This window comes from Marmota marmota, unplaced genomic scaffold (assembly GCF_001458135.2).
Source record: "Marmota marmota marmota unplaced genomic scaffold, marMar, whole genome shotgun sequence".
NCBI classification, from domain to species: Eukaryota; Metazoa; Chordata; class Mammalia; order Rodentia; family Sciuridae; genus Marmota; species Marmota marmota.
In genome coordinates this window covers 8,139,259-8,166,208 of record NW_026000261.1, presented here as the reverse complement: position 1 = coordinate 8,166,208, position 26,950 = coordinate 8,139,259, and the positions used below count along the sequence as shown (strand labels likewise).

The 26,950-nt window shown below is 33.3% G+C and overlaps 2 protein-coding genes across 5 annotated transcripts in view; both read left to right on the top strand.

The window, feature by feature from the left end:
• Radx (RPA1 related single stranded DNA binding protein, X-linked) overlaps positions 1–13,795 on the top strand; it is a 44,209-nt gene extending 30,414 nt beyond the window's left edge. For all 4 annotated transcript variants that reach the window (XM_048796831.1, XM_048796829.1, XM_048796830.1 and 1 more), the window contains 2 exons: positions 5,221–5,388; positions 12,492–13,795. In XM_048796831.1, the coding sequence (XP_048652788.1) occupies positions 5,221–5,388; positions 12,492–12,622 (299 nt within the window). In that variant the 3' untranslated portion in view covers positions 12,623–13,795. The remainder of the gene's footprint in view (positions 1–5,220; positions 5,389–12,491) is intronic.
• Positions 13,796–20,195: 6,400 nt separating this feature from the next.
• Positions 20,196–26,950, top strand: part of Rnf128 (ring finger protein 128) — a 94,815-nt gene continuing 88,060 nt past the window's right edge. Inside the window, exon 1 of the mRNA XM_048796944.1 lies at positions 20,196–20,887. Coding sequence (XP_048652901.1) covers positions 20,482–20,887 — 406 coding nt within the window. The 5' untranslated portion in view covers positions 20,196–20,481. The remainder of the gene's footprint in view (positions 20,888–26,950) is intronic.

The following is a 26,950-nucleotide window of genomic DNA, read 5'->3' as shown; positions in this document are numbered from 1 at the left end:
CCCCCCCCTCTCTCTTAAAAAAAAAGAATAAAAAGAAAACCACTATTCTCTAACGAGTATTTGAAGTTTAGACATTCTCTTATACTGGTTAAAATGAGAGCTGATTATCAGATGTAAGAGTGGTAAATTTGTCAGTTTAGGAAAGTATTTCAAGTGTGGAAATAAAAAATGAACACAGGAAAAAGGACTAAATCTTTATGAATGGACTGTTTAAAGATAGAATCCTAAAACTAAAAGATGACTTTAAGTATATCCTGTTCAAGGGGGACAAACTTCTGTAAAGGACAAAGGACAAACAGGTTTGAGGCTTTGCAGGCTATACAATTTCTGTTGCAGTAACTTAGCTGTGCTGTTTTCATGAGAAACCAGCTATCAGTGATATATAAATGAATGTGTGCATGGCTGTGTTTAAATAAAAGTCTATGCACACTGCACTTTGAATTTCATATTTTTGTCCATCACAAAATATTGTTCCTTTGTTTTTTTAACTGTTAAGAATGTAAAAGCCAAACTTTACCTCATGGTGTGTACAAAACCATGCACAGAGTAGACTTGACCCCCAGGTTCTAATTTTTTTTAATCAGAATACTACTTTATTTTTTTTATTGGTTGTTCAAAACATTACATAGCTCTTGACATATAATTTTCTGACCCCTTTTCCAGGGCTCTGTTCTTGGCTAAGACTGCCATCACCAATCTAGACTTACGGATCTGTATACTCGACATACTCCTAGCACAGAGATTGTCTAACATATATTGACACTATTTCCTACTGGTTTCTTAGTCCTCTTCATTATCTTGCTAATCTCTGGAGGACCCAGCAATTTTGATGTGCCAAATTCTTGAAACCAGAAATGTTATTTGGATCCCAAATTTGGTCCGTTGCTCTGACTGGTAAAGGGTGAATTGTTATTGTAAACTTTGAAAGAACTGTTAATCTCTCCATAGTTTTAATGGCTCTCAACAAGCAGTTGGATACTTTGTCAATATCACAAATGTATCACAGAAGCACTGGTTCTTGTCTTAAAATTCTTGTTTTGCTATCTCACTCTCCTCAAATCAATAGACAGTAATCACTAAAACTTTAGCCCATTGCTTACCATTCATGATCACATACTTTAAGGAGAATATATCTAGATGAAGTGTCAAATTAAAACTTTAGTGCTTTTTGGGCTGGGATTGTGGCTCAGTGGTAAAGCACTCACCTAGTACATATGAGGCCCTCGGTTCGATCCTCAGCACCACATTAAATAAATAAATAAAGATTTATTTTTTTTTAAAGAGAGAGTGAGAGAGAGAGGGAGAGAGAATTTTAATATTTATTTTTTAGTTTTTGGCAGACACAACATCTTTGTTTGTATGTGGTGCTGAGGATCGAACCCAGGCCGCACGCATGTCAGGCGAGCGCGCTACCGCTTGAGCCACATCCCCAGCCCCAATAAATAAAGATTTTTTAAAAAGACTTTAGTGCTTTTTCAGAGGTACAAAATTTAGAATCTGTTAGTCATTCGTTCCCAATTTTAAGAATTATTTCTTACCTTAAAGATATCTCTTAAAAGCTTGATTGGACTTACAAATGTTAACAGTATTAACATTTGCTCCAATAACACTGATTTAGTTGCCAATGAAATATTATGAGTCAATCAAAACTTAAGAGTCCTCTCTTCAATTTGTATTTGGCATAGACAATTAGAAACATAATCCAGGGGTTGAGGATATAGTGGCTAGTAAGTACAAGGCCTTGGGCTCAATATCCAGCACAAAAAAAGAAAGAAAGAAAAAAGAAGAGAAGAAGAGGTTAAAAAAATAAAAAGAGAGAGGAGGGAGGGAAGGAAGGAGACAGAGAGGGAGAGAGGAAGGAAGGAAGACAATCCAGCCAACCTTTCATAAGTCTTTAAGGGCCATCCATTTGTCTTTTGGAAATCATGGTATATAAATACCAATAATAGAATTATTTGGTGAGGGAATAAATAGTGAGGGAACCAGTGCTACTCAACTAATTGTATAAATAGGGCTTTCAACAAATAAGGAGGTATATACTTCAGGGGTACATACAAATAATTGGTCCTGAACAAAACGGGCTAATACCAAAGAAGGCAGGAATTATGTTGCTCTGCTTGGCTAACTTACTTTAATAGGAGGAAAAAAATCAAGATTAAATAAAGTCTTAGTATTTCAGTATAACTATAGCATAACAAACTTCCTTGATGTCACAATTAGTACTGTTAAATTATTATAATATCATTATATATTTCATAGTATTATTATACATAATTATCACACATATATTACATCATCATTTAAATTTTAAAGACAAGAAAAAAAAACATGTGAGCAAATTTGCTCCAAAAATCTTGATAAAAATTTTAGAAAAAAATTATCTTAACAACTCTCATATATCATAGCCATTATTATTGAGGTTTGTACAGGACATTCAGGCAGTGGGTATATAGATGAATTTATATTTGAATGCTAATATAAAAATGTCTTAAAGTCTGATGTTGGAAAATTATAGATTAAATATACAAATATACATTTATTTATTCAAATTAACAAGTATATATTGAGTGCCCACTATGTGCCTAATAGTGGTCTAAGTGCTAAAGTTAAATTAGTGAACATAACAAATAAAATCCCTGCCCTAAAAGAGCTTACTGTAGAGTGAGATGGTGATAGGTGACAGAACAAACAAGAATGCTGTGGTGGAGAAAGGTTCCATTTTAAATAGATTACTCAGCAAAGGTCTCAGTGAGAACATGGCATTTCACCAGAAACCTGAAGGAGGAGAAAGAGCAAGCCAAGTGGTTATCTGGGATAAGAATATCCTAGGCACATCACTAGAATTTGCACTCTCAAGTCTAGTTTCAATCAAATAATTTTAATTTTACTGATAATGTTAAAGCTAAACTCACAGTATTTTATAACTTAGAAAGCAGCTCAAAATACATTTACAAGTTGAAGCAATATGGAAATCCCTCAAAAAAAAAAAACTAGAAATAGAACCACCATTTGACCCAGTTATCCCACTTCTTGGTATATCCAAAAAAAGTTAAAATCAGAATACTACAGTGACACAGCCACATCAATATTTATAGCAGCTCAATTCACATTATCTAAGATATGGAATCAACCTAGGTGCCCTACAACAGATGAACAGATAAAGAAAATGTGGTGTATATGCATAATGGAATATTAATAGGCCATAAAGAAGGGTGACTATGATATTGCAAGTAAATGGATGGATCTAGAGACTATCATGCTATGTGAAATAAGCTAATCCCCCCCCCAAAAAAAAAAACAAAGGTTGAAATGGTCTCTTTGATATGTGGATGCTAACAGACAACAAGGGAGGGAAGAATAGAAGTTCATTGAATTAGAAAAAGCTGAATGAAGGGAAGGAATGAGGGACAAGAATAGGAAAGACAGTGGAATGAACCTGACATAAATTTCCTATCTACATATATGAATACAACACAGTGAATCATAACATTGTGTACATCCACAAGACTGGAATCCTAATTAGAATAAGATGTACTCCATGTTTGTATAAGTATGTCAAAATTATCTCTACTGTCAAGTGTAAAAAGAAAAAATAAAATACATTTATAAGTTGGAAAGTATCATATGATCAATGATATATTTAATGCAGAGTATTCTTTTTATAATAACTTATTACATTAATGATATAGCTTAGAGTTAAATTTACTCTCAGAATCACAGAAATAAGATGTACCAACATGTACATTCACAGGAGCATTGCAGCACTACTAAGAGTTATAGGATAGCTACACTTCTTATAACACTGAATTGGAGTCCTCAGGAAATTCTAGATAACATTATTGTTTTACATTATGAATACCAAATTTTAGTGATCTTTAAAAAAATTTAAGCAGCCCTTAGTTATACCTTAAAGTTATGGTATCTAGTGTCATTTGCTCATAAATAGCAAAGAATTTGCACTTCTGGGTCAATTTGCAGCTTAACAAGAAGGAATTTGTTTAACCATCTGTGGCCCATACTCAGTACTTAAGAATCACTATAAGGGATGAACAGGAGAAATATTAAGGACATAGAATTTAGGTGACCAAATATCCAGGAAGAATAAAAGGGCTAATGAGGATTATGACAACTCCTGGATTTCTGGCTTGGGAAACTATATGAAGTTCATAGTTTTAATGCTGTTCTCTTTTTGTTTACCCTTGATGTAGCCAGACTGGTCACCTTACTCTTATCTAAATCTTTGGCTTGTGTTACTCCATGGCATGCCTGAAATGCCCTCCTCTCTGTTGCTTAATTGCCACTCATCATTTAGTACCCAGATCAAATCCTTGTCTTCTTCCAAGAAGTGTTTTTGTTTTGTTTTGTTTTTATCCACCCTAGCAAGCATAAAGAGATGGCAGTCAAAGGACAGTATTCACTATGGCTAAGAACCTTTTCTACTGAAACCATTTATTAACCCTAATAGTTAGTATGTGAACTGTGTCTTATGTATTTGAGGACAAATGGGACCGAGTTACATCATCCCTGGTCTTTCTGAAGCCAAATATCCAGATGGCAGTAAGGGAACCAAAAATCATCTCTCTTAATTCTCCTACCTGTCATGAATGACCAAGGAATCACTCTCTATGTCTTCATTTATGTGACAAGGCTATTCTCTGGATAATAAAACATTAATTTTATATCAGTAGGGAAAACATTTTTAATTGTTATTTCTAGAAGTGGTGATAGGTTGCACTGAAGTACCTACTTTTTCAACCTATAGCAATTCAGCACGTTAAAATCAAACCAGGGGCTAGGGTTGTGGCTCAGAGGTAAAGCACTCGCTTACCATGTATGAGGCATTGGGTTCGATGCTCAGCACCACATAAAAATAAAATAAAGATATTGTCATAAAAAAAGATCAAACCAAGATAGGAATAGAAAAGACAGTGGAATGAATTGGATATAACTTTCCTATGTTCATATATAAATTCACCATCATGTACATCATGTAATCAGTAAAACTCCACATCATGTACAGCCACAAGAATGGGATCCTGATTAGAATAAGTTATAATGCATGTATGTATAATATGTCAAAATACTCTCTACTGTCATATGTATCTAAAAAGAACAAATACAAAATAAGATTTAAAAAAAGATCAATACAGCAAATTTGGTGTTATTAGCATCATAAACTAACCCATCAAACTTTTAATAATGTGTAATTTTCTCCAACAGGTCTGAACCATGAGATTGCAATTGATGTTGCATTCCTACCCATGTATTGTCCAGAAGATGTCCGAACATCTCAAATAGACACATTGTTGACCTGCATGAATTACAGCTGTGTATATCCTCCAGAAGTCACTGTCAGTGACCGATTTCCAGGCCCCCGAGCACTTGCAAGTAAGAAAATCTGTGTTCCTTTTACTCAGGAAAAAAATCATAAACAATTCTAACCTTTTCCCATTGACAGTATTTAATTATGTAAGCAACTCTAGACTTAAAACTTGATGTAGTTTAACTAAAGGTTTATTTGGTAAATGTTCCCTAAGACTTATAAAATGAGGTTGTATCTTTTAAATAAATTGAGCAACTTGTTTCTATTCTGGGCAGGCATTAAGAAATGTTCTTATAATATAATTTGATATGTAATTATTTCATCAGATCTAAATGACATACATGTGGAACTGTGCAGTTCTAGTCTTTTTTATTTTTTTATTTTTTATTAGTTCTCTTTAGTTATACATGACAGTAGAATCCATTCTGATAAAATTATATAAGCATAGATTTTATCTTATTCTAATTAGGACTCCATTCTTGTGGAGATACTCTCTTCTTTTAACTCAGGCCAGACAATTTGTCTTTTTACCTTATAATTGTCTGAAATCACAATATCTCCAAAGTATAATATAGTAAAATCTCTCTCTTATAAATGTTTAGTTATTCAAGTGCTAAACAGTAAATTCCTTGAGGACGGCTAGGAGTGTATGAGGTCCCAATAGTGAAACTCTTCAACCAAAAATTTGTTTAGGCTACTAAATAATATATCAAACTTTATTTCTTTAAACTTGTGAAATTATCTGTCAAATGGTAATTACCCTGTTTATTGTCTGTTTTCATTTATATTTCCGAAGCATAGAGTGAAATTCTAGCAGTTTTTACTGAGCTTACATTTAAAAGTTAATACATTTAAAAGAGCATTTAAGAAAGGCTTTATTTTCCTGGGATTTTGTGGTAGGTCTTTCTAAGCTGACAAAGCTCTTGAGTGTATGTTGTTTTTGAATGAATCTTTTATGAACTGCACCCAATGAAGTAACTTTTGACAGTAATGGTTATGCAAACTGAACACAAGTGTCTGCTTTCATAAGAAATGAGGTTTTCTATTTTCCCACAGCCCATTTTAGAGATGATATATTGGTTGACTTGCAGTATTACTTTTTATATTACAGCTCCTTGGGCTCTTTGCAATTCCAGATTTCTTAATTTATACCTAACCTGTAGTTTAAATATTTCTGTACTAATTTTTGTTCCTTGCGATATTCACTTCTGTCACATATCTTCTGCTATATGTATATTCCATCAACAATACAAAATATCAGGTTAGAGTTCTCAGTTATATGCTTATTGTTAGTGCCAATATTATTACAGTAGTCACTAATATGGTCACATGAAAAGTCTATCAAAGTAGTTAATATTTGGATATGAAGGACAAGAACCACTAGGGAAGAAAATAAAATGGTAACCAAAAGCAAAGGAATTCATCTTGAGTGTAATGCCATGTTTTTCTTGCTTTGGCACTAATAATAATAGTGTCCATTTAACTCTGTGGTAATCATTGTGCCTGTACATTTTATACATTTAAATTAATTTTACTAATAACCCTGTGGAGTGCATATTAATATTTCCTATTTATAGAGAACTAGACTGAGAATCAGAGATATTCACCAACATGAGTAACAGTCACAATTTGAACCAAAATCTGTCTGATCCAAACTTTTCCATTCCTTTCATGATTCTAACTAAAAGATAAAAATAGAGTGGTGTGATATAGTGAGACATGGATTCATCCTTTAAACAGTTTTAATAAACTAACATTTTTTATTACAAAAGCTATATACATGTTAATAATTAAAAATTGAAACAGGAACAAAGGAACAAAAATTAGTACAGAAATATTTAAACCTCAGGTTAGGGTATAAATTAAGAAATCTGGAATTGCAAAGAGCCCAAATATCAGAAAGGTGTTGAATAAAAGTGCAAGTTCCCCTCCTTCCCTTCCCAGATCCAGCCCCTTCCACCAACCCACTCACCTATTCTCTGGAGATAAACAGAATTTTTTATTCCTTGAAGAAATTATTTTTTTGTAAAAAAAAAAAGAAATTATTTTTGTGTAAAGCAGTTTATATTCTTACTCATCCTCTGTCTCTCAAAGTACACGCAAATGGAATTATATAACTGTGTTATTCTGTAACCATCTTTTTCATTTTGACAGTTTACCAGTTTACCTTGGACATTTTTCATGTTAGTATATACAGAGATACCTCATTCTTTTTAATAACTACAAAGTATTTCACTGTGTGGATATACCAAAATTTACTTCCCCAGTTGCCAACTAATGGAGAGTTAGATTGTTTCATTTTTTTTTTAAGGAAAAAAACATTTTTATAACTTTATTTTATTTATTTTTTATGTGGTGCTGAGGATTGAATCTAGTGCCTCACATGTGGTAGGCAAGTGCTCTGCCACTGAGCTACAGCTCCAGCCCCAAGTATTTTATTTTTCTGAGGGGGGGCAATTATCAAATAGTACTGCAATGGGTTTCCATATATATTTGTATGTGTGTATATGTGCGTGTGTGTGTGTAATCTTGATATACTACTATATCTGTAAGAAGAATTCGTAGAAGTCACTAACTCAAAAGATGTGTTCATTTAAAATTTTGGTAGATGTTTTAAATGCTTCTCTATAAGAGAACTAATGTCTACTAATTTACACTAGAGCCAAAGTCAAGAGTTCCACTTTATTCACACCCTTGTAAAGACTAGGTATTATTATTCTTATTAATCTTTGGCAGACTGCTGGAAAAACTAATGTGTTACTATTTTGATTTGAATTTCTTCATTATTTCTGAACTGGAAAATCTTCATATGATTTTTAGTCACTTAAATTTTATTGCCAAGAACTTTCTAGAAATTTCAGTGCTAGTCTTATTTTTTCCATTTAGATATAAGAATGTTCTTTTTCTTATTAATTTTTCTTTTTATATTAAAAATTAACCCTTTTTCATGTGCTAAAAATTTATTTACCTAGTTTGACATTTATTCAATAGCAGTTTTCTTTGGTATTTTAAGTAATTTTGTTTCTGTGTACTCAAGTACATCATCTTTTATTTTGTGGCTGCTCCTTTTCATACTCAAAAAGGCATCACCCAGCTCAAGACACTTTTTAAAAATTCACTATACTTTTCCTTAATACTTTTATAACTTTGTTATTTTTGCTTATATATTTTTAATTGTGATCAAATGGACAACACAAAATTTGCCATTTTAGCCATTTTTAAATGTCTTTTCAATTATATTAAGTACATTGACAATGTGGTGCAACCATCATCAGTATCCATTTCCAGAATTTTCTATCATCCCAAACAGAAATACTGTACCCATTAAATAGTAACATCCCAATCCCCCCTCCTCAGCCCCTGGTAACTACGATTCCACTTTCTCTATGAATTTGTCTATTTTAGTCATTTCATGCAAATTGAATCATGGAATATTGTTTTGTGTCTCACTTATTTTATTTAGTATAGCATTATCAATATTCATTCATATTGTAATATATATCAGAATGTCATTCCTTTATATGGCTAAATAATATTTCTTTGTATTATATTTTACATTTCCTTTATACATTTTTCTGTTAATGTAAATTTGGTCTATTTCTGTATTTTGGATATTGTGAATAATTCTTCTATGAACATTGGTCTATAAGTATCTGAGTCTCTGCTTTCAACTTTTTTTGCTATAAACCCAGGAGTAGAACTGATAGATCATATGGTATTCCTACATTTAACTTTTTGAGGAATAGCCAAACTGTTTTTCACAGCATCTTCACTATTTCACAATCCCACCAGCAATCCATGATGGTTCCAGATTCTTGGCATCCTCACTCAAGCCCTTGTTACTTTCAAGCTGTTATATTTCATTTTGATAGCAGCCACCAACATGGGTGTGAGTTGGTATCTCACTGTGGTTATGATTTGCATTTACCTAATTACTATAGATGTTGAGTATCTTTTCATGTGTTTATGGGCCATGTGTATAATTTATTTGGAGAAATTTCTATTCAATTCCTTTGCCCATTTTTACAATTTTTTAGCGGAGGCATTATTATATATGTGACTTCATTTTGGCAACTTAAAAATTTAATTCATTTGGAATTTTGTGTAGATGGTGACATAAGGATCCAGTTTTATATTTTATTTTTCAAATGGACAGTCATTTATCCCAAGTCACTTTTTGAATATGGCTTGCTGATATGAATTCCTTCTTGGTGTCATATTTAATTATGAAGTACAAGAATATGAATGACTTCCACCCCCTTGGAAGCGTTGAGTTGACACATCTATTGATAAACATTTCAGAAGTATAGCACAGGCAGAAGGGTTTTTTTTTCTTACATTCATGAAAATGGTTTTATTCTCTAGCTAATCAGGGTTTTCCATCCTGTTTTTAGCAAAGGAATACCACACTTTATTACAAGATAGGTTGGACTGTGTTGCAGTTAGTTACAAAGCAACTCTAAAGTCTCAGTGACATAACACAATAAAAGTTTCTTTCTTGCTTCATTGTGATACAGTGAGTCACCAGCTGTCTTCCCAGTACTTATCTCCAATCCAACAGGGAAGCATGTATCACACTGAAGCAAGAAACTTTTTTATTGTGTTAACTTCCCTCTTGTTGCTGCCCTAGCAAGAATAGATGACTTCTAAGGTTGTCAAGGCAAAGAAAGAAAGAGATGGATAAACTCACTTATTTTTTGACCTATGTAAGTGACACATCACTCCCACTCATTTTCTAATTTTCTAGAACCCAATTACATGATATCAACCTAGTTTCAAGGGATGCCAGGACACTTTGTCTTACCCTGTAACCAATAATAGCAAACAAAGTGAGAATACATAGAGCTTTCTTTGTCTCACTTTATATATGTCTGATGTTACTAAAATGTGTAATTCTTGTTATACTATCAATTTCAAGTAAAATGTACAAAAGTTTATTTTATAGGTAAAATTAGTAGTCATTTGATTAAAAGATTTATGTCATATAAATGATATCTTTATTTCACAATAGTTTTGCTTAAGAAAAATTATTGCTGCAATTATTTGAGTGCTTTCTATGTGGTTAGCCACCACTCTAAAGTGCTTTGTGGTATTTAACCCTAAAATCACTGCTCTAAAGAAGCAAATTGAGACATAGAGAAGTTGTCTTTTGCTTGAAGTATTACATAATTGGCAAAGTGGGTGGTATGTGAATCATTGTTTATAAAAGTCAATATATGATAGCAATTAGAATTAGTAAGGTTTGGGTTATTGATGTTAAAATCAAAGCTGAAGGTCTTGAAATCTTTCCAGTTACCTGGATGAAAGTCCATCCCACTCAAAAAAGAACAAAATTATATAGTACTAGCATTTGTTATAACATTCATGTGTTTTATTTAGCTTATACAATTTTAAATCATTCATTAGATATTTTATGTCTAAGATGGGTTTACTGTGAAGTTAATGAATCCTGAGCATACATAGATCCCTCTCAAATCCCTCTTTCTTTCTTAATCATTGCCTCTGTTGGTTCTCTGATCGTATTTTGTTTCATAAAAGGGTCCTCCCTTTAGAGGTTTTCAGAGTGCACTAGATGCACTCCCAAATTTTAGTGCAAATTTATAGAGATATAGCTCTACCATAAAAGGCTGAAAGCTTATACCTTGAAGCTTTACTGTCTGGATTAGAATCATGTGAGTTTATTACTTAACCTCTCAAGTTTTTTGTTTTCTCATATTTAAAAAAGTCTGTCATTTGTAGCCACTGAACTCTGTATAATATATTTGCTTAGTAGTAGTGGACTAATGTTTTGACAGAGTTTCCTTAAACAACAAGGGCCAAGAAAATAAAGAAAAATATATTCTAGTTTTTGCAGATTGACCCTGTGCCACAGCACTTCTTCGACACTTAGCCAAGGCTATTTAGAACTCTGCCTTAGCCTTCACTTCCTGCTTGCTCAGAGCCTGAAGGTCAGCTAGAGGTAAATGATCAGTCTTCTCAGGCCTTTTCTGAGCATGCATCAAGACCTGAATATGTGTAAAGTCTTCTTGATTCCCCAGTGTTCAAAGGCACTTTTAAAAAATCTATTCTCCCATTTATCTCTTTTCTCAACCTCTATCCTGCCCAGAATTTCACTGTTCAATACTTTTTCTTTGCATGCTTTCAACAAAAGCAGTTGTGGGGAAAGCCACCCCAGGTGAGAGAATGATCCACTCTGGGTAAAATGAAAGCAAGTCCTTGCACCTGGACTTTGAGGGAACTGTCAGATGGGTCAAAACACACAGCTGCATAATTGAGAATAAGTTCTACATTGCTCTCTTTGGTACTAACAACCTCCACCAAGGAGTGTGAGTTGTCATCTTCATGGTCACTAATCATCTGGAGTATGAAATATGATAGCCAGGCTATGTAAAACATCATAGCACACTCTTACCATAGTGTAGCACTTTCTTTCTTTCTTAATCATTGCCTCTGATGGTTCTAAATTTTTGTCTAGATTAAGAGTTTGCCAAATGTTGATTCTGAGAATTTTTCCCAGCTTATAAGATGCTTAATGGAGAGACAGGGCCCTGGAATTCCCTATTCTGCTATTTTCAGTGATATCATTCACCTGATCAATTTTTGGTAAAGCTTCAGAGTATCTAAAGATGCCCTAGTTGATACAAGCCACTTCAAAGGAAATACACTTAAAAGAACCCTCAATTATATATTCATACACATATATGCATATGCATATGTCATTAGAGTATATGTTAGATATATGTTGTTTTGCTTTATGGCTCATAAATTTTACAAAAACATTGATAATTTAATTGCAAAATAGGAAAACTTAAATTTGCATTTCTTTGAAGTTTAATATAAGCTGTTTATTTGGAACATTATAAATGACCTTGAAAATATGTATTTTTATGTTGCTTCACCTAAAAAAGAAAGAAAAGAAAATTAAATATGACTTTGGAAAGCCATATCTTGAAATTATTGGTAGTATCTCTTTGATGTGCTCACTTTTATCTGTAGAAGTTAGATTACTATAACAAAAATTTGGTAAATGCATATGATGTATTGGATGGAGATGGGGGACAGCGTTAATATTGTAAGACAAATCATCAGGTAATGTGATTCTAAATGCAAGTAAATATTTAACTATTTTACAATACTTACCATCTGTTTTTTTTTTTTTTACTTTTAGGTGATATTATAAGAGCAGCAACTGAACTGGATAGAGTACATATCATTGGTATCTTGGATATCTGTAATTTGGGTAACAACAAAGTGGAAGTCTATTTGCAGAAAATTTATAGTCCAGAGAATACCTCTTAAAATTGCCAAATGAAATTATTACAGGTTATAAAGAGGACACTGCTTAAAGATATTCTATTATTTTGTTGATATTTTTAGCAACTCTTTTCAGCAAGAATATTACTTGAGCTCTGAAGTTAAGTGGCTTATGTTTGTCCTGTATTTGGAGCTAATGCACTAATACTAGATTCATTATTGAAAAAGGTTATTAAAACAATTCTTATGTATCAAAAAATTACCTTACTTCTATATGACTATTATCTTGACTTGTCATAATTTATGTTCAGTGTTCCATTTGTGAAGTGTACTTTTATTCTAAAGGTTCAGTATAAGGCGTCCAGACTTACAAGAGTAACTTTTCCTAGAGATTTAGCATCCTTCCAATTTTATTCACATGTAATGACAGATTTTGAATTGCCAATTTGAAGATTAAATTCTCATTCTCTTAAAGTGGTCAACTTGCATTCTCACAACCAAAGTAATTTTAATCATTTGCAAAAGCACATGTGGATTGTTACAGTCTTGTTGCCCCAGGTCTCCAAAGTTTGGTCAGCTGTAAAATGAATGAGCCAAATTAAATTGTTTTCAAGTTTTTCCATACTATACTGTGATTTTTATATGCTTTGGATTTCTAAATATTTTGGCCAGTGTATGATGTTAAATCCAGAGGCTGCAGTATGTCTATAATCTTGCTGTATTCATTTTTGTAGTTCCAAATATGTAATGTGAGTTTAGATAGTGAAATTTCATTTCATATTAACATCTTAAGTGTTCATATTAAAAGTAGAAAACAGTAACTAAGGAATCGTTTTCATTCTGGTTGTCTTATACTTCATGTTAAATGTAATTGGCCACTCTGCATTTGCAAGGCCCTGTAGTTGACATCTATATGGTTTGTTAGATGAGCTAAAACAACCATCAAATGAGATTAAAGATTATTCTATATCAAAATGATTCTGAATGTAGTTAAGCTATTAACTTGTAGGATTTTCTTGTAGCCCTATAGTTGTTACTTCATATGCTATACATTTTAAATTGTTGGGCAGCCTAAGAACTTAAAGATATACTGCAGTTTGTTTATAAATGTGTTCACTCTTCTATTCTTCATAACTGTGTTTAAATGTTAAGTAAAATAGTGAATCCTTCTTGTGTTACAATTTTGAGTGTATTATTAAAGAAGCTAAAATGCAATGACTTTTTTGATCTCTTGTTTCATTTTTAATGAATTTGATGTGTTTTCTTCGTATTTGGGGGGTTATATGTACTTGCTAAATGAGCCAAGATGATTTTTCCATATGGGTTGTTTATAAAATGGAAACTAGGTTTTCAGTTTAAGCTATTATAACTTTTAAAAGGCAATTCCATTTTAGTGCTACATAAATGTGAGAGAAGGAAAACCTTAAATATTCATTGAAGGAAAACCACAGGCAAAGATTTCAATACTATACATGGGTATAATTTCTCTTTTTATATTGCATGGGAAATAAAATCTATTTTAAAATTTGAGGAGATTCAAATAAAACTTCACCTGGAAATTTAGTTTATGTTCTAGCAATATTTCTATCCAAATTTGAAGTTCAAAATCTCTGTCCCTATATCAGGTTGTTGCAAAATTGGATAGCTACTATAGCAGTTTCCTAGAAAAATAGCATAATATAATCAGAAAAAAAAATCTTAAAGAGATGTGTTATTAATTGAAAAGCAACACAAATATACTTGTTTAATTCCATCTTCACATTAACAAGTTGATTAGTAAATTATGAAATACTACATAATCTACCAGAGGACCACAGTAGATCACCAAAGTTTCTAATTTGAGGTAGCAAATAAGATACACATACACATTTAAATCCTTGAGTAAGCTGATAAAACTCAAAGGAAAAATTTGAGTTCATGTTCTCTCAGAAGAACATTTTTATTTCTTTGCTGAAACTATACTATTCTCATTCATATTAAAAAGAGGATTTCAGATTTGAAATTCTTATTTTATAATATTAACAAAATTATTCTATGCAGAATATAAACTATAACCAAATCTTATTTTTCTAAAGTCATTTATATGATTTATAATTTAGCTTGTTGGTATTTCACCAGTTATCTTTTCAAATACATTTACTTTTTTTCTTTGTTAAGCATTGCTGCCCAAGAATTTGCATGCAAATTGGTAAGGGCTGAATTGTGTATAATTAGTTCTGTTTATTTCAATAATCAACTATTTTTGATAACATATGGTTAGGGGTAATTGTTGAAAATACATAAAAATTAGATTTGAGGCTTATATGAAGTTTTTACTTATGTAAGATAATATTTGAGTTTGTGTTAAGTCTCCAAAAAAGAGTCATTATATATAAGAGGATATAAACTTTTCTTTTAATCCAACCATGCACCTCATTCTTGCATCTTGTATTGTTATATCAATACCTTTTCTCACCCAAGTTTTTTTTCATTATACTTATGTGTGAGTAGAAACATACAGATTTAAAGCTAGCCACAGCTCTGTCCCTAAATCCCTGTAGGATCTTAAGAAAAGCCATTTAAATTGGTTGGCCTCAGTTTACTTATTTGTAAATTTGCAAATAGTCTCATCCAGTTATATGATTCTTTTGGTCTATTATTATAGTTATTAGAGAGCTGAAAATGCCTTTGAATTATTTTCATGAAACAAGGTTTTCTATTAAGAACATTTTAAAGTTCTCTTAAAACTTCACTGCAACCAAAAACCAAACATTGAAATTGTTTAATCCTAGTTTTTTAATTGCTAGTGTTTTTTCCTAATTTAATGTGTTATTTTTACATATCTGTGTATATGTATATATATGTGTGTGTGTATATATATATATATATATATATATATATATATGGCAGAAATCTAAAATATTTCAGCATTTAAAAGTGATGTGTACATTTGCAGTGAAAAATCAAACATTTTTTAAAGAACTTATTTCTGATGTTATTTGAAGGTTACTGTTTTTGACTCCTATTACCTTCTGTTCTAGAAGGTGCCTCTAATGAGGTGTTAATATCTATATTGTAGATGGAGATAAGGTTTATACTCTGAAATCTTTTTTCTTTAAACTGTAATTTGAGCACAAAATAAAATGTTTGAATAACAATAAAATATCAATATTTTAGGTCATTGTGAGATAAACTCAACCCTGAAACTCATAAAAGAATGAGCCAATGTTATGAACATATTTTAAATATGTTTTTTAGTTATACATTGGCACAATATCTTTATTTTGTTTATTTATTTTTATGTAATGCTGAGGATCAAACCCATTGCCTCACATATTCCAGGCAAGTGCTCTGCCACTGAGCCACAACCCCAGCCCTGAACATTTTTTTTTGTTTATTTGTTGACCATTTGTATTTCTTTTGAGAAGTGTCTGTTTAGTTCTTTTGCCCATTTATTGACTTCTTTATATATTTATTTATTTATTTGGTATTAAGTTTTTAGAGTTCTTTGTATATTCTGAATATTACTGCCTTATTTAAAACTACATTGAGATTTCATCTCACTCCAGTCAGAATGGCAATTATCAAGAATACAGGTAACAATAAATAAATGGAGTGAGGATGTGGGGGATAATATACACTAATACATTGTTGGTGGGGCTGAAAATTAGCATAATCAATCTGTAAGTCAGTATATTCCTCAATAAAATTAACATCAAACCACCCTATGACCCAGCTACTCAACTCCTCAGTATTTCCAAAAGATTTATAATCAGCATGCTACAATGATGCAGCCACATCAACATTTGTAACAGCACAATTCACAATAGCCAAGCTATGGAACAAACCTAGGTGCCCTTCAACAGATTACTGTATAAAGAAAATGTGAGCCAGGTGTGATGGTGCACACCTATAATCCCAGTGGTTCAGGAGTCTCAGGCAGGAGGATCACGAATTCAAAGCCAGTCTCAATAACTTAGGGAGGACCTAAGCAACTTAGTAAGACCCACAAGTATCACTTGTGGAAATTTCTGGTTTTCAAGATACTTCATAAATGTTCAGAGTACCATCTAAAGTGCAAATAAACACCAAACCTTTATAGGCTGGAAGTTAAATCACACTGAATAAAATAGACAGCAACTAATCTGTCAAAAACAGATTATATCCAGTTACTATACAATTTGAATGATCTAAAGTTCTTTTTTTATTTGTCCTAATTAGTTATACATGATAGTAGAATGTATTTTGACATATTATACACATATGGAGTATAACTTCTCATTCTTCTGATTGTACATGATGTAGAATTACATTGGTCATGTAATCATATATGCATGTAGGGTAGTAATATTCATTGTGCTGTCTTTCCTATTCTCATTCCCCCTACCTTACCTTCATTTCCCTTTGTCTAATCCAAAGTACTTCTATTTTCCCACAGCCCCCAATTTATTGTGAATTAGCACCCACGTATCAGAGAAAACATTCAGCCTTTGGTTTTGGGGGATTCACTTATTTGACTTAGCATGACATTCTCCAGTTCCATCCATTTACCTGCAAATGCCATAATTTCATTATTCTTTATGGCTGAGCCATATTCCATTGTGTGTATATACCACATTTTCTTTATCAATTCATCTGTTGAAAGCTAGCTAGATTGGTTCCATAGTTTAGCTATTGTGAATTGAACTGCTATAAGCATTGATGTGGATACATCACCATAATATGCTGATTTTAAGTCCTTTGTGCATAAACCAAGGAGTGGGATAACTGGGACAAATGGTGGATCTAATCCATGTTTTCTGAGTAATCTCCATACTGCTTTCCATAGTGGTTGCACCAATTTGCAGTCCCACCAACAATGTATGAGTGTACATTTCCCCCCCACATCCTCACCAACATTTATGTTACTTGTATTCTTGATAATTGCCATTCTGGCTGGAGTGAAATGAAATCTCAGTGTAGTTTTAATTTGCATTTCTCTAATTGCTAGAGATATTGAACATTTTTTCATGTATTTGTTGACCAATTGTCTGTCTTCTATGAAATGTCTGTTCAGTTCCTTAGACCATTTATTGATTGGGTTATTCGGGTTGATTTTTTTATAGATTTATTTTTTAGTTGTAGTTGGGCACAACATCTTTATTTTATTTATTTACTTTTATGTGGTGCTGTGGATGGAACCCAGGGCCTCCCACCTGCAAGGTGTGCACTCTACCACTGAGTTACAACCCCAGCCCTAGGGTTGTTTTTGTTTGTTTGTGTGTGTGTGTGTGTTAAGTTTTTTGAGGTTTTTTTTTCATTTTGTTTTTAGTTGTAGATGAACACAATACGTTTATTTTATTTATTTATTTATTTTTACATGGCACTGAGGATAGAACCCAGTGCTTCACACATACTAGACAAGCACTCTACCACTGAGCACAACCCCAGCCCAAGTCTTTTGAATTCTGTATATATCATGAAAATGTGCAGGTGGCAACAATTTTCTCTCGTTCTGTAGGCTCTCTTTTCACGTTCTTGATTGTTTCCTTTGTGTGAAGAAGCTTTTTAAGTTTTATTCCATCCCATTAATTGATTCTTGATTTTACTTTTTGCACTTTATGAGTCTTATTAAAGAAGTCAGTTCCTAAGACGACATGATGTAGATTTGGGCCTATGTTTTCTTCTATTAAGCACAGGTTCTTTGCTCTAATGCTTAAATCTTTGATCCACTCTGAGTTTTGTGCAGGGTGAGAGATCTAAAGTTCTTGAACTGTCAGTGTATAGGAATTACCTAGAGATCTTATTTTAAATGAGAATTCCAAGATTTTCCTTAGATTCTGATTCATGGTGATGGAGAGTGGGAGCCAGGAACCTTCATTTTAATAAGCCTCTAAGGGATTATAATGTAGGTGCTTCAGAGACAAAACTTTAAAAATACTGAATAAGCACTTAGACAACTCACCCTCCAGTAAACTACTTTAAGGATAAAAGAAAATTACACCAGTGAGTTAGTTTTACTTAATTGCAGATATTTAAAGGCAATTTAAAAGTATCTTTGGATATAATGACTCTAAACTCTGTAAAAGGAAAACATAACACATGTACAAGTTATACAATGCTGGCTACCATATGAAGTCAACGCACTTCAACCTCCAGAGTAATTTAACCTAAAATTTCAGTGAAGTTCTCATTAACATTCCAACACTGCCACAGAGTGTTGTGGGAAAGTTTTCATTTTTAAGGTACATAATGATGCAACATTTGCAATAATATAGTGTGAATATTTGAAACTAGTATTTTAAGATTATTTAACAAAATCTAGCTTTTATTGTATTTAGCTAACTTCTCACTGATCTGTTTTTAAACAGTTTTCATGAGTGGTTTTTCCTTTAGGAGCAATGTAATGAATGATTGAAAGGATTTTATCAAACTTCTGGGACTTCACTAATTACTTGCATGCTGGATTCTGGTGTTGAATTTATCACAAATGACTGATCATCAGCAATCAAACTAGTGTTTTGACAATAATATTTTCATAATAATATTTGTTTTCAGTCTGATTATGTTTGTCTTTAACACATCAAAAAATAGTGTGATAGCAAAATGAGTCATTGGCAGCTATGATATAATAGAAAGGTTAATATTTGTATTATTCACCTGTTGGAATTTATTCAGCAGGTTCTACAGGTCATTCCCATAACTCCTTTCCTCTGCTGGGTGGTATTGATTGTCAATTCTCACCCTTGATTGTGGTAGTTTTCCTGATTCCAGACTCTTTGCCTTGGACTTTTAGCTATCACTGTGTCTGCCTTCCTTTTGACCTGGTGGCTTTCTGCTTCTCTGACAGCCTCATTCTTGTTAGTCTGGATTGCTGACTCTTGACCCAATGAGACTCCTGTTATCTCTGTTTTCTGTTTATCTTCTTGTCTTTTCATCTATTCCTTCAGCAGCCCTTACCACACATAGCAATATCCCCATCCCAGAAAATTGCCCACACAAGATGATCCTCTAGCAATGTAAGTCCAACTGCTGCTAGGATCCAGTGTACACCTGACTTAAAATAGAGCTTTAAGTACATAAAGCAATTTTTAAAACCTATTTATGCTTTTGGAAGAATGAAAATTACAAACTCTAAATGTTAAAAGTTAAACCTTGAACAATCCTTTTAGAGTCTAACACATGGGGGAAAATTAATGGAATGCAGCAACTCATAGGTATCAATCAACAAATATTTGAGTGCCTACCATGGGCAAGGCACTGTATGTGAAAAGATCTCTAACCGCTGGATTATGTTTGGTTTCTAACAAACAAGGTAGCAGATCATATTCCTTGGGGAGCCTGCTAAGAAAAAAATCCACAAAGAAATTAGAGGATAAAAAAGTAGTAAAATCCTTTCTACTAATGCCAGAGCAATTAAAATTATGGATCTTAACTTACTCTGGCTGAACTGGTTGATAACATATTTCAGCAGAGCTTGGAAAACCAGTTTAGTACTGTAGATATTCTGAGAGGTGACTTTCAGCCTTGTCACATGTGATTCCCAAGAGTCCAGTTCCTCATTCCAATCCACTCCGTGTTTATGAAAGTGCATTAGCTGGAACAGTAAGAAGAAAAAAAAAGAAAAAAACGCACTGCAGGAAGTCATCCAATTCTGATAAGTTGACATGTAGAATAAAGTTGATGGTGTTATTTAGTACAAAGGTAGTCTGGATAAGGGTTGTATATGTGTGTTGGAGGAGGGACAGGCAAAGGTGAACGTAGATAACTAAAGTGAAAAAAAGAGCTGATGTATTCAGAGCTTATGTTGCTAGAGGCAAGATCAGTTTACCTGCCTGCAACTGAAATTTCAAACTTCTGTTTAGCAGGGAAATGAGTGGAAAATGGTGACTGATAGTTGGAAATAACAGCAGACATCTTAAGTTTTGTGCTCAAATGAATGAGCAATGAACCAGGAGAATAAGTCCAGTTTTTCCTGGCTCCTGGTAATTTTTACTCTTTTACTTAAAAATACAGCAACTTTTTCACTGAATGCCTATGTGACTGTGACTTATTATAATGAAACCAGCAACTACACTACAACAGAGGCATGTGAATGTGGCGTTTATGGATTAGCCTCACCAGTGGCTAATGCTATGGGGGTGGTAGGCATCCCTAAGAACAATAACTACCAAGCTTGTGACTTCAACACTGAATTTACTAATACTAAGAAGCCCTGGATTGCACTGATAGAAAGAGGTAATTGTTCATATTCCGAAAAAATTCAAACAGCGGGTAGAAGAAATGCTGATGCTGTTGTGATTTACAATGCTCCAGAGACTGGCAACCAGAGGATACAGATGGGAAATTTTGGTAAGTAAGAATTGATTCCCAAAGAAAGTTAATCTCTTTGTATATCTTACAGTGACATTTCCATCTAGAATTACTCTAGGATCTGGCAATGAAGTTATAAAACAATCTTACTTTATACTTACCAGGACATTACTTGGAATTATCTTTAATTAATTTGTCCCAAGAACAATAGCAGTCCATGAAGTAGTTCCTATTTCCTTTCAATTTTTCTTAGTTCTACAAATTTTTCAGCCTGCATTGCATAATTACTTTTTAATAAGTCCTATCTTCACCTCTAAACATTGAAATATAATATTTTGATTAATAGCTGTGTTTTTCAGTTTGATTCATTTTCTCCCCCAAAAAAGATTGTATATATTCAAGTATATTAAACTGCAAAACTGATTATTATGAATAAAGAATAGCATACTGTAAATGTGTAAAATGTTACAGAAATGAGAATTAGATTATTCTGTATGCATGTAAAACTTAAACATTAGTGGGACTTATATATACAAAACTACTATGCAAGAAATGTTATCCATTTTAAAAAGTATGGCAGAAATAGGGTAGCAATGTAACTCACGTGAAAAATAAAGATTTCCCTTAGAAATGACTTAAGTAAACAATCTAATCATCTAATTTATTAACAGTAAAGGAATTTGGTTTTGAAAATTACTATTTTTTATTCTATTTTATTTTGTAGAAAAAAATGTCATTTTCTGGATAAATGTTTTTTTTTAAACCACTGAAGTAAACTTCTGCCCCAAGTTTTCAAGGATGGACATGTATATCTTTTACTCCAGATTTAGCATAAGGGAATATGGGGGAATAATTTCAAACAAGGGCAATAATTTTCAAATAAGGGATGATGTAAATGAATATAATATTTTGATAATTGGTGTCAATACCATCAAATTTGACCTGCAAGAACATTAATGCAAATTAAACACATTTCAGAATTGTGAAAAGGAGAAAATTGAATTTGTGTTAACAATAAGAGAGTACTTGGAATATTCCAAGTTATATACATATAAGATGACACTTTAGTACTAATGTTTGAAAAACAATTTATTGTTTCTCTGAAAAGCCGGGTATGGTCTTTCAGCAGTACAAGCTTATTGTAAATGTACAAAAACTCTACTTGCTAATTTTTATAACACATTCTCGATGTCACCTGAGCTCAGATAGTCACATTTTTTTTTTATTTTCAAGCTAAAAACTTTTCACAAGCATTCCCTGAATGTTCCTGATTTCACAAGTGGCTTTTATATTTGTAGAAAAAAGCAATGTAACTTTCTGGTGGCAAATGGAAATTAAATCTATCTTAAAGAAACTACTCCCTTCCTATGCAGAGATACTAAGTGCTCTAGGTTTCTTTTTGCATGCACAATCATATTCTACATAGTTGCTCTCCTGCTATTTTTAAAGTATAAACAGTATCAAACTAATTAGTAGTCCTGTTTTCAAACCTTGACTTGCAACCTGCAGTAAGGGTCAACATCTAGTGGAATGTAGGCACTCCATTGCTGAATTTTAAATATTTACAAAAGATCACTCACGGTAAATGTCTCCAAAAGGTATGTGAACCATCATTTGAATACATAACCCTGACCACAATTTTAAGAAGAAGATATTTAGACTTATCATTCGATGTATATCTCCAATATAATCAAAGGCAGGTAAGCAAAATCATTTTTAAAAAACTATAGCATTGCCCCTGTTTTAAAATAAGCACAGTAGACCAGGTGTGATGGTGCATGCCTTTAATAATCCCAGTGGCTGGGGAGGCTGAGACAGGAGGATCTCAAGTTCAAAGCCAGCCTCATCAACTTTGCAAGGCCCTAAGCAACTCAGAAAGACCCTATCTCAAAATAAAATAAAATAAGAAGAACTGGGGATATGGATCAGTGGTAAAGCATCCCTGGATTCAATCCCTAGTACCAAATAAATAAATAAATAAATAAGCACATTGAGCCAGGTAGGGTGCCACATGCTTAGAATCCAACTACTTTGGTGGCTGATCCAGGAGGATCATGAGTTTGAGACCAGTATAATCAACTGGGTGAAACCCCAGGCTAAAATTACAATAAACACATTGAAATATATAGGATAGAGGGGAGATAGGGATGGAGAAATGTTGATCAATGGGTACTAAATTAAAGTTAGGTCAGAGTAAGAAATTCTGGTATGCTATTGCCCAATGGGGTGACTAGAGATAACAATAAGCTACTATATATATTTCAAAAGGGGTTGAAGAGAAGGGAGAGGAATAGGAATAGGAAAGACAGTAGAATGAATCTGACATAATTTTCATATATATANGTACCTATATTAATATACAACAGGGAATCACAACATTGTGTATATCCACAAGACTGGGTCCCTAAACAGAGTGCAATATATTCCATGTTTGTAAAAATGTATCAAAAAAGATCCTACTGTCATATATAATTACAAAGAACAAATTTTTAAAGTTTAAAAAGTGTATGTTTTCACCTAAATAAATGATAAATATTTGAGGAGATTGATATGTTTACCCTGATTTAAACATTGCAATGTAAACAAGTACCAGAACATCACATTGGTATCCCATTAATATGTATAATGTTTACATTTTTATGTATCAGTTAAAATTTAATTTGAATTAAAGAAAAGAAAGCATAATGATAATGACTATAATAGTTAACATTCATTTGATTTATTATAGATCAGACACTATTCTAGGACCTTTGTTTTATTTAATGAATACTGTTCTTTACATTGAATGATCTCATCTCCAAAGAATTGAAGTTTTAACTTTAGAGTTTTGCAGTTCCTAGTACTATCAGCTAGTGAATCATTGGATTTATTTCTTCCCAGGGATTTCCTTTATTTAGAAACTCTTTTCTGTGATGCAAGTGACAAATGTAATGAAGTAAGTGTGGATATGAAAACTATATGATCAGCCTCTAGATCATAAAAAGACCAAATCACTATAACACAAGCCAAAATTGTGTTTTCTGTTGCTGTCTTTTCATCAGTGTTTTGTTTTGTTGACACAAAGAATGGGGACAAAAACTCATTCACCTAAAGCTCATGACTTCACCTTCTATCACCTCATCTTTTACCACCCCTAAAAAAACACATTGTCAGAAAACCACAGTGTACCCCCCTCAGGCACACACAGTCTTTCACTTTTCCCTTGCTTCCCCTGTGTCTTCATGCCTTCACTCCCATTATCCTCTGGTAGGCCTTACTAGCCCTTCCGCATTTTTGTGTGTCTTTACTTCTTGCTGATTTCAATGTCCTCAAACCAAAGACCATTAGCAATAAGTATGTGATTAGAAAAGGTGGATTTATTACTTGTTTTAGCCAAGGGAGAATGCCACCCTTGGGAAACCACCAGGCATGTCAGTAAGGTTTAGGTGGTTTGAGGCAGGGTTTAAGGAAACAGGCTCTTGACCAACCATCCTACTTTGTTTGAGATTGAGGGGTTTTCCTGGACTAGGGACTTTCATTTCTAAACAAGGAAGTTCCTGTGTAAACTGGCTTTGTTCTGGTTTTGGATGCTGTCAGGAAGTGGGGAAATTATGTGATTGCTCCTAAATAATTTTTATACATGGTTAAGACTTGCCTAAGGCTACAGGTACAGTAAAGAAGCAGTAGTCATAGTTGCCAGGATAGGGAGATATTTGGTCATTTTTGTGGCTTTGAACTGTTTGTATTTTGTCTGTGTTCAGACATGATTACAGAGTCGCTTGTTTCTGTCTTGATCCATAATGGTCATAGAATGACCTTCACTAATGCTGATGTTCTGTGACGTGGTTTACATTGAACAAGTAAACACCAAGGTCCAACTGATAGTGCCAGACCAGATTCTGGATATCAGGGCCTACTTGTTTCCTTCTCAATGACAATCCACTTTGCCCTCTCCCTTACTGGTATGCAAATACAGTTTCTCCTCCTATACCTTAGTGCATTTCTGTGCTTTCCTGTCCACTCTAGGTTGCTTCTAAAGGCCCTAATAAGCCTAAAGGATGCTTCTGCATATCCCTTTTTCTCATGGTTTCATGATGTACATACAGAAATTCCTTCCTCCTGTACCCACTCTATTTACAGCTTTCTTACTAGCAGCTATTATTTTTCTGAAGGCAATAGCTGCAGTCTGAAGACAGCTGCCCTAAAGAAGAATAGTGTATTATAGTCTAATACTTAGAGGTAAAATTTCAAATTTTCCCAATCTGGTATGTGTTTTGATTTGGCATTTTGATGTGGTTGGAAATAAAAGTATATGCTTCTCATGCCCTTAAATAAGTAAGCAACTTCTTTTTGGTCAATAAAACAATTTATTTTTAATTGAAATTGTTATTGACATCTTGTGGATATTTTTATTTTTAACATTTCATATTTTTATTGGTGCATTATATTTATACATAATATTGGGGTTAATTTTGACATAATTATACAAACATGGAATATGACTTGCTCCACTTCAGTCCCCATACTTCCTCTTTTCCTCCCCTCCTCCCTCTCACTGTTCCCCTTCCTCTACTTTACTGGTCTTCCTTATATTTATTTATAGTACTTTTAATTAATGCTTTAGAGATACACACAATTATGAAATTCACTGTGGTATATTCATATATGTACACAGGATAGTTTGGTCAATTTCATTCCACTGTTCCTCCCTTCTCCCATCCCTCCTCCTTCACCCTCAATTCCCTTCCTCTTCTCCACTGATTTCTCTTTCATTTTCATAGGATTCCTTGACCCCCCTTTTCCCCAACACTTTCTAAACTCTGCAAAGAATTTGATCAAATTCTATCCCAGATGTGAAAGAAAAGTCAGGACTCCTAAGCTATCCAAGCAGAAAATTCAGAACATTTAAGTTCTTTCTTGCTGAACAGTTTTTGAAAGTTAAATATGCTATTTACAGGTAAATTGCCTTATGAAATGCTTATATTTGAATGTAGTTTACGTCAGCAAAGTCAATAACTTGGGATGGATAGAATAGTTCATATTTTTTTTTATATTTTGACTGTGACTAACAAAATGGATTATGGGATGAGGCTTGCAGCATTTCCAAATCCACAACACTCACCAATTCCAGAGCAGCTAAATGCATGGAAAGGAACAGTTTAATCAGAGTGGCAAACTCACGTGCTTTATAAAAATGTTCTCCTAGAATCTAAATAAGGAGATACTATAAAAATGAAGTGAAAGGATAATAAAAACACTCCAATAAGACTTGGACTCAGATATATGCATAATAAAACTAATCAGTTTCACTTCAAACAAACCTCAAATTTGTCTAGTTCAGTGCATCAAGACATCATGTTGTTCTTTTAGGCCTCCACAATAGCTTTCTAGCTGATCTCCCTTCAAATCTTGTCCTCTTCCAAGCCCAATGCCCACACTGCAGCCAAAGTGACTTTTTAGAAAAGATAAATTTCACACTATTTACAATCCTCCTGTGGCTTCCCACAATACTCAAGAGTAATTTCAAATGTCTTTCCATGTCTTTATCCAGCTCAGAATCACCTGATCCCTGCTGATCACTCTGATCTGATCTCCTCCCATTGTTCCCTCCACCACTCTTGGAGCATGAGCTACACTGTAAATTCTCCCCTGCCCTACAGCCTGAAAGTAATCCTTGATGCCTTCCTTATCTTAACTCCCACATCTCAATAAACATAAATTCCTGTTGATTCCATCTCCAAGCATTTCTTAAGTCCATTTTCTTTTTCCATCTTTTAATTCAAACCTAGGTCATCCTCATCTCTCACCTGGACCACTACACACCCTCCCAGCTGCTCTCCCTGCTACTCTCACCCTTCTATAGAGTCTGTCTTCTATAGAGAGCTAGACAGATGCTGTAAAAATGTAATTCAGCCCCAATTAGAACAAAATCCAGGCTTAGTGCCCTGGCCTAAAGGGCACTACATGATGAGAACTCATCCCATGCCTTTCTCTCCCACATTACCAAGTCTCAGCCACTCTGGTCTTTTTTTTTGTACTGGGGATGGGGATTGATCTCAGGGGTACTTTACCACACAGTTACATCCCTAGTCCTTTTCCTTTCTTCTTACAATGCTGCCTTCA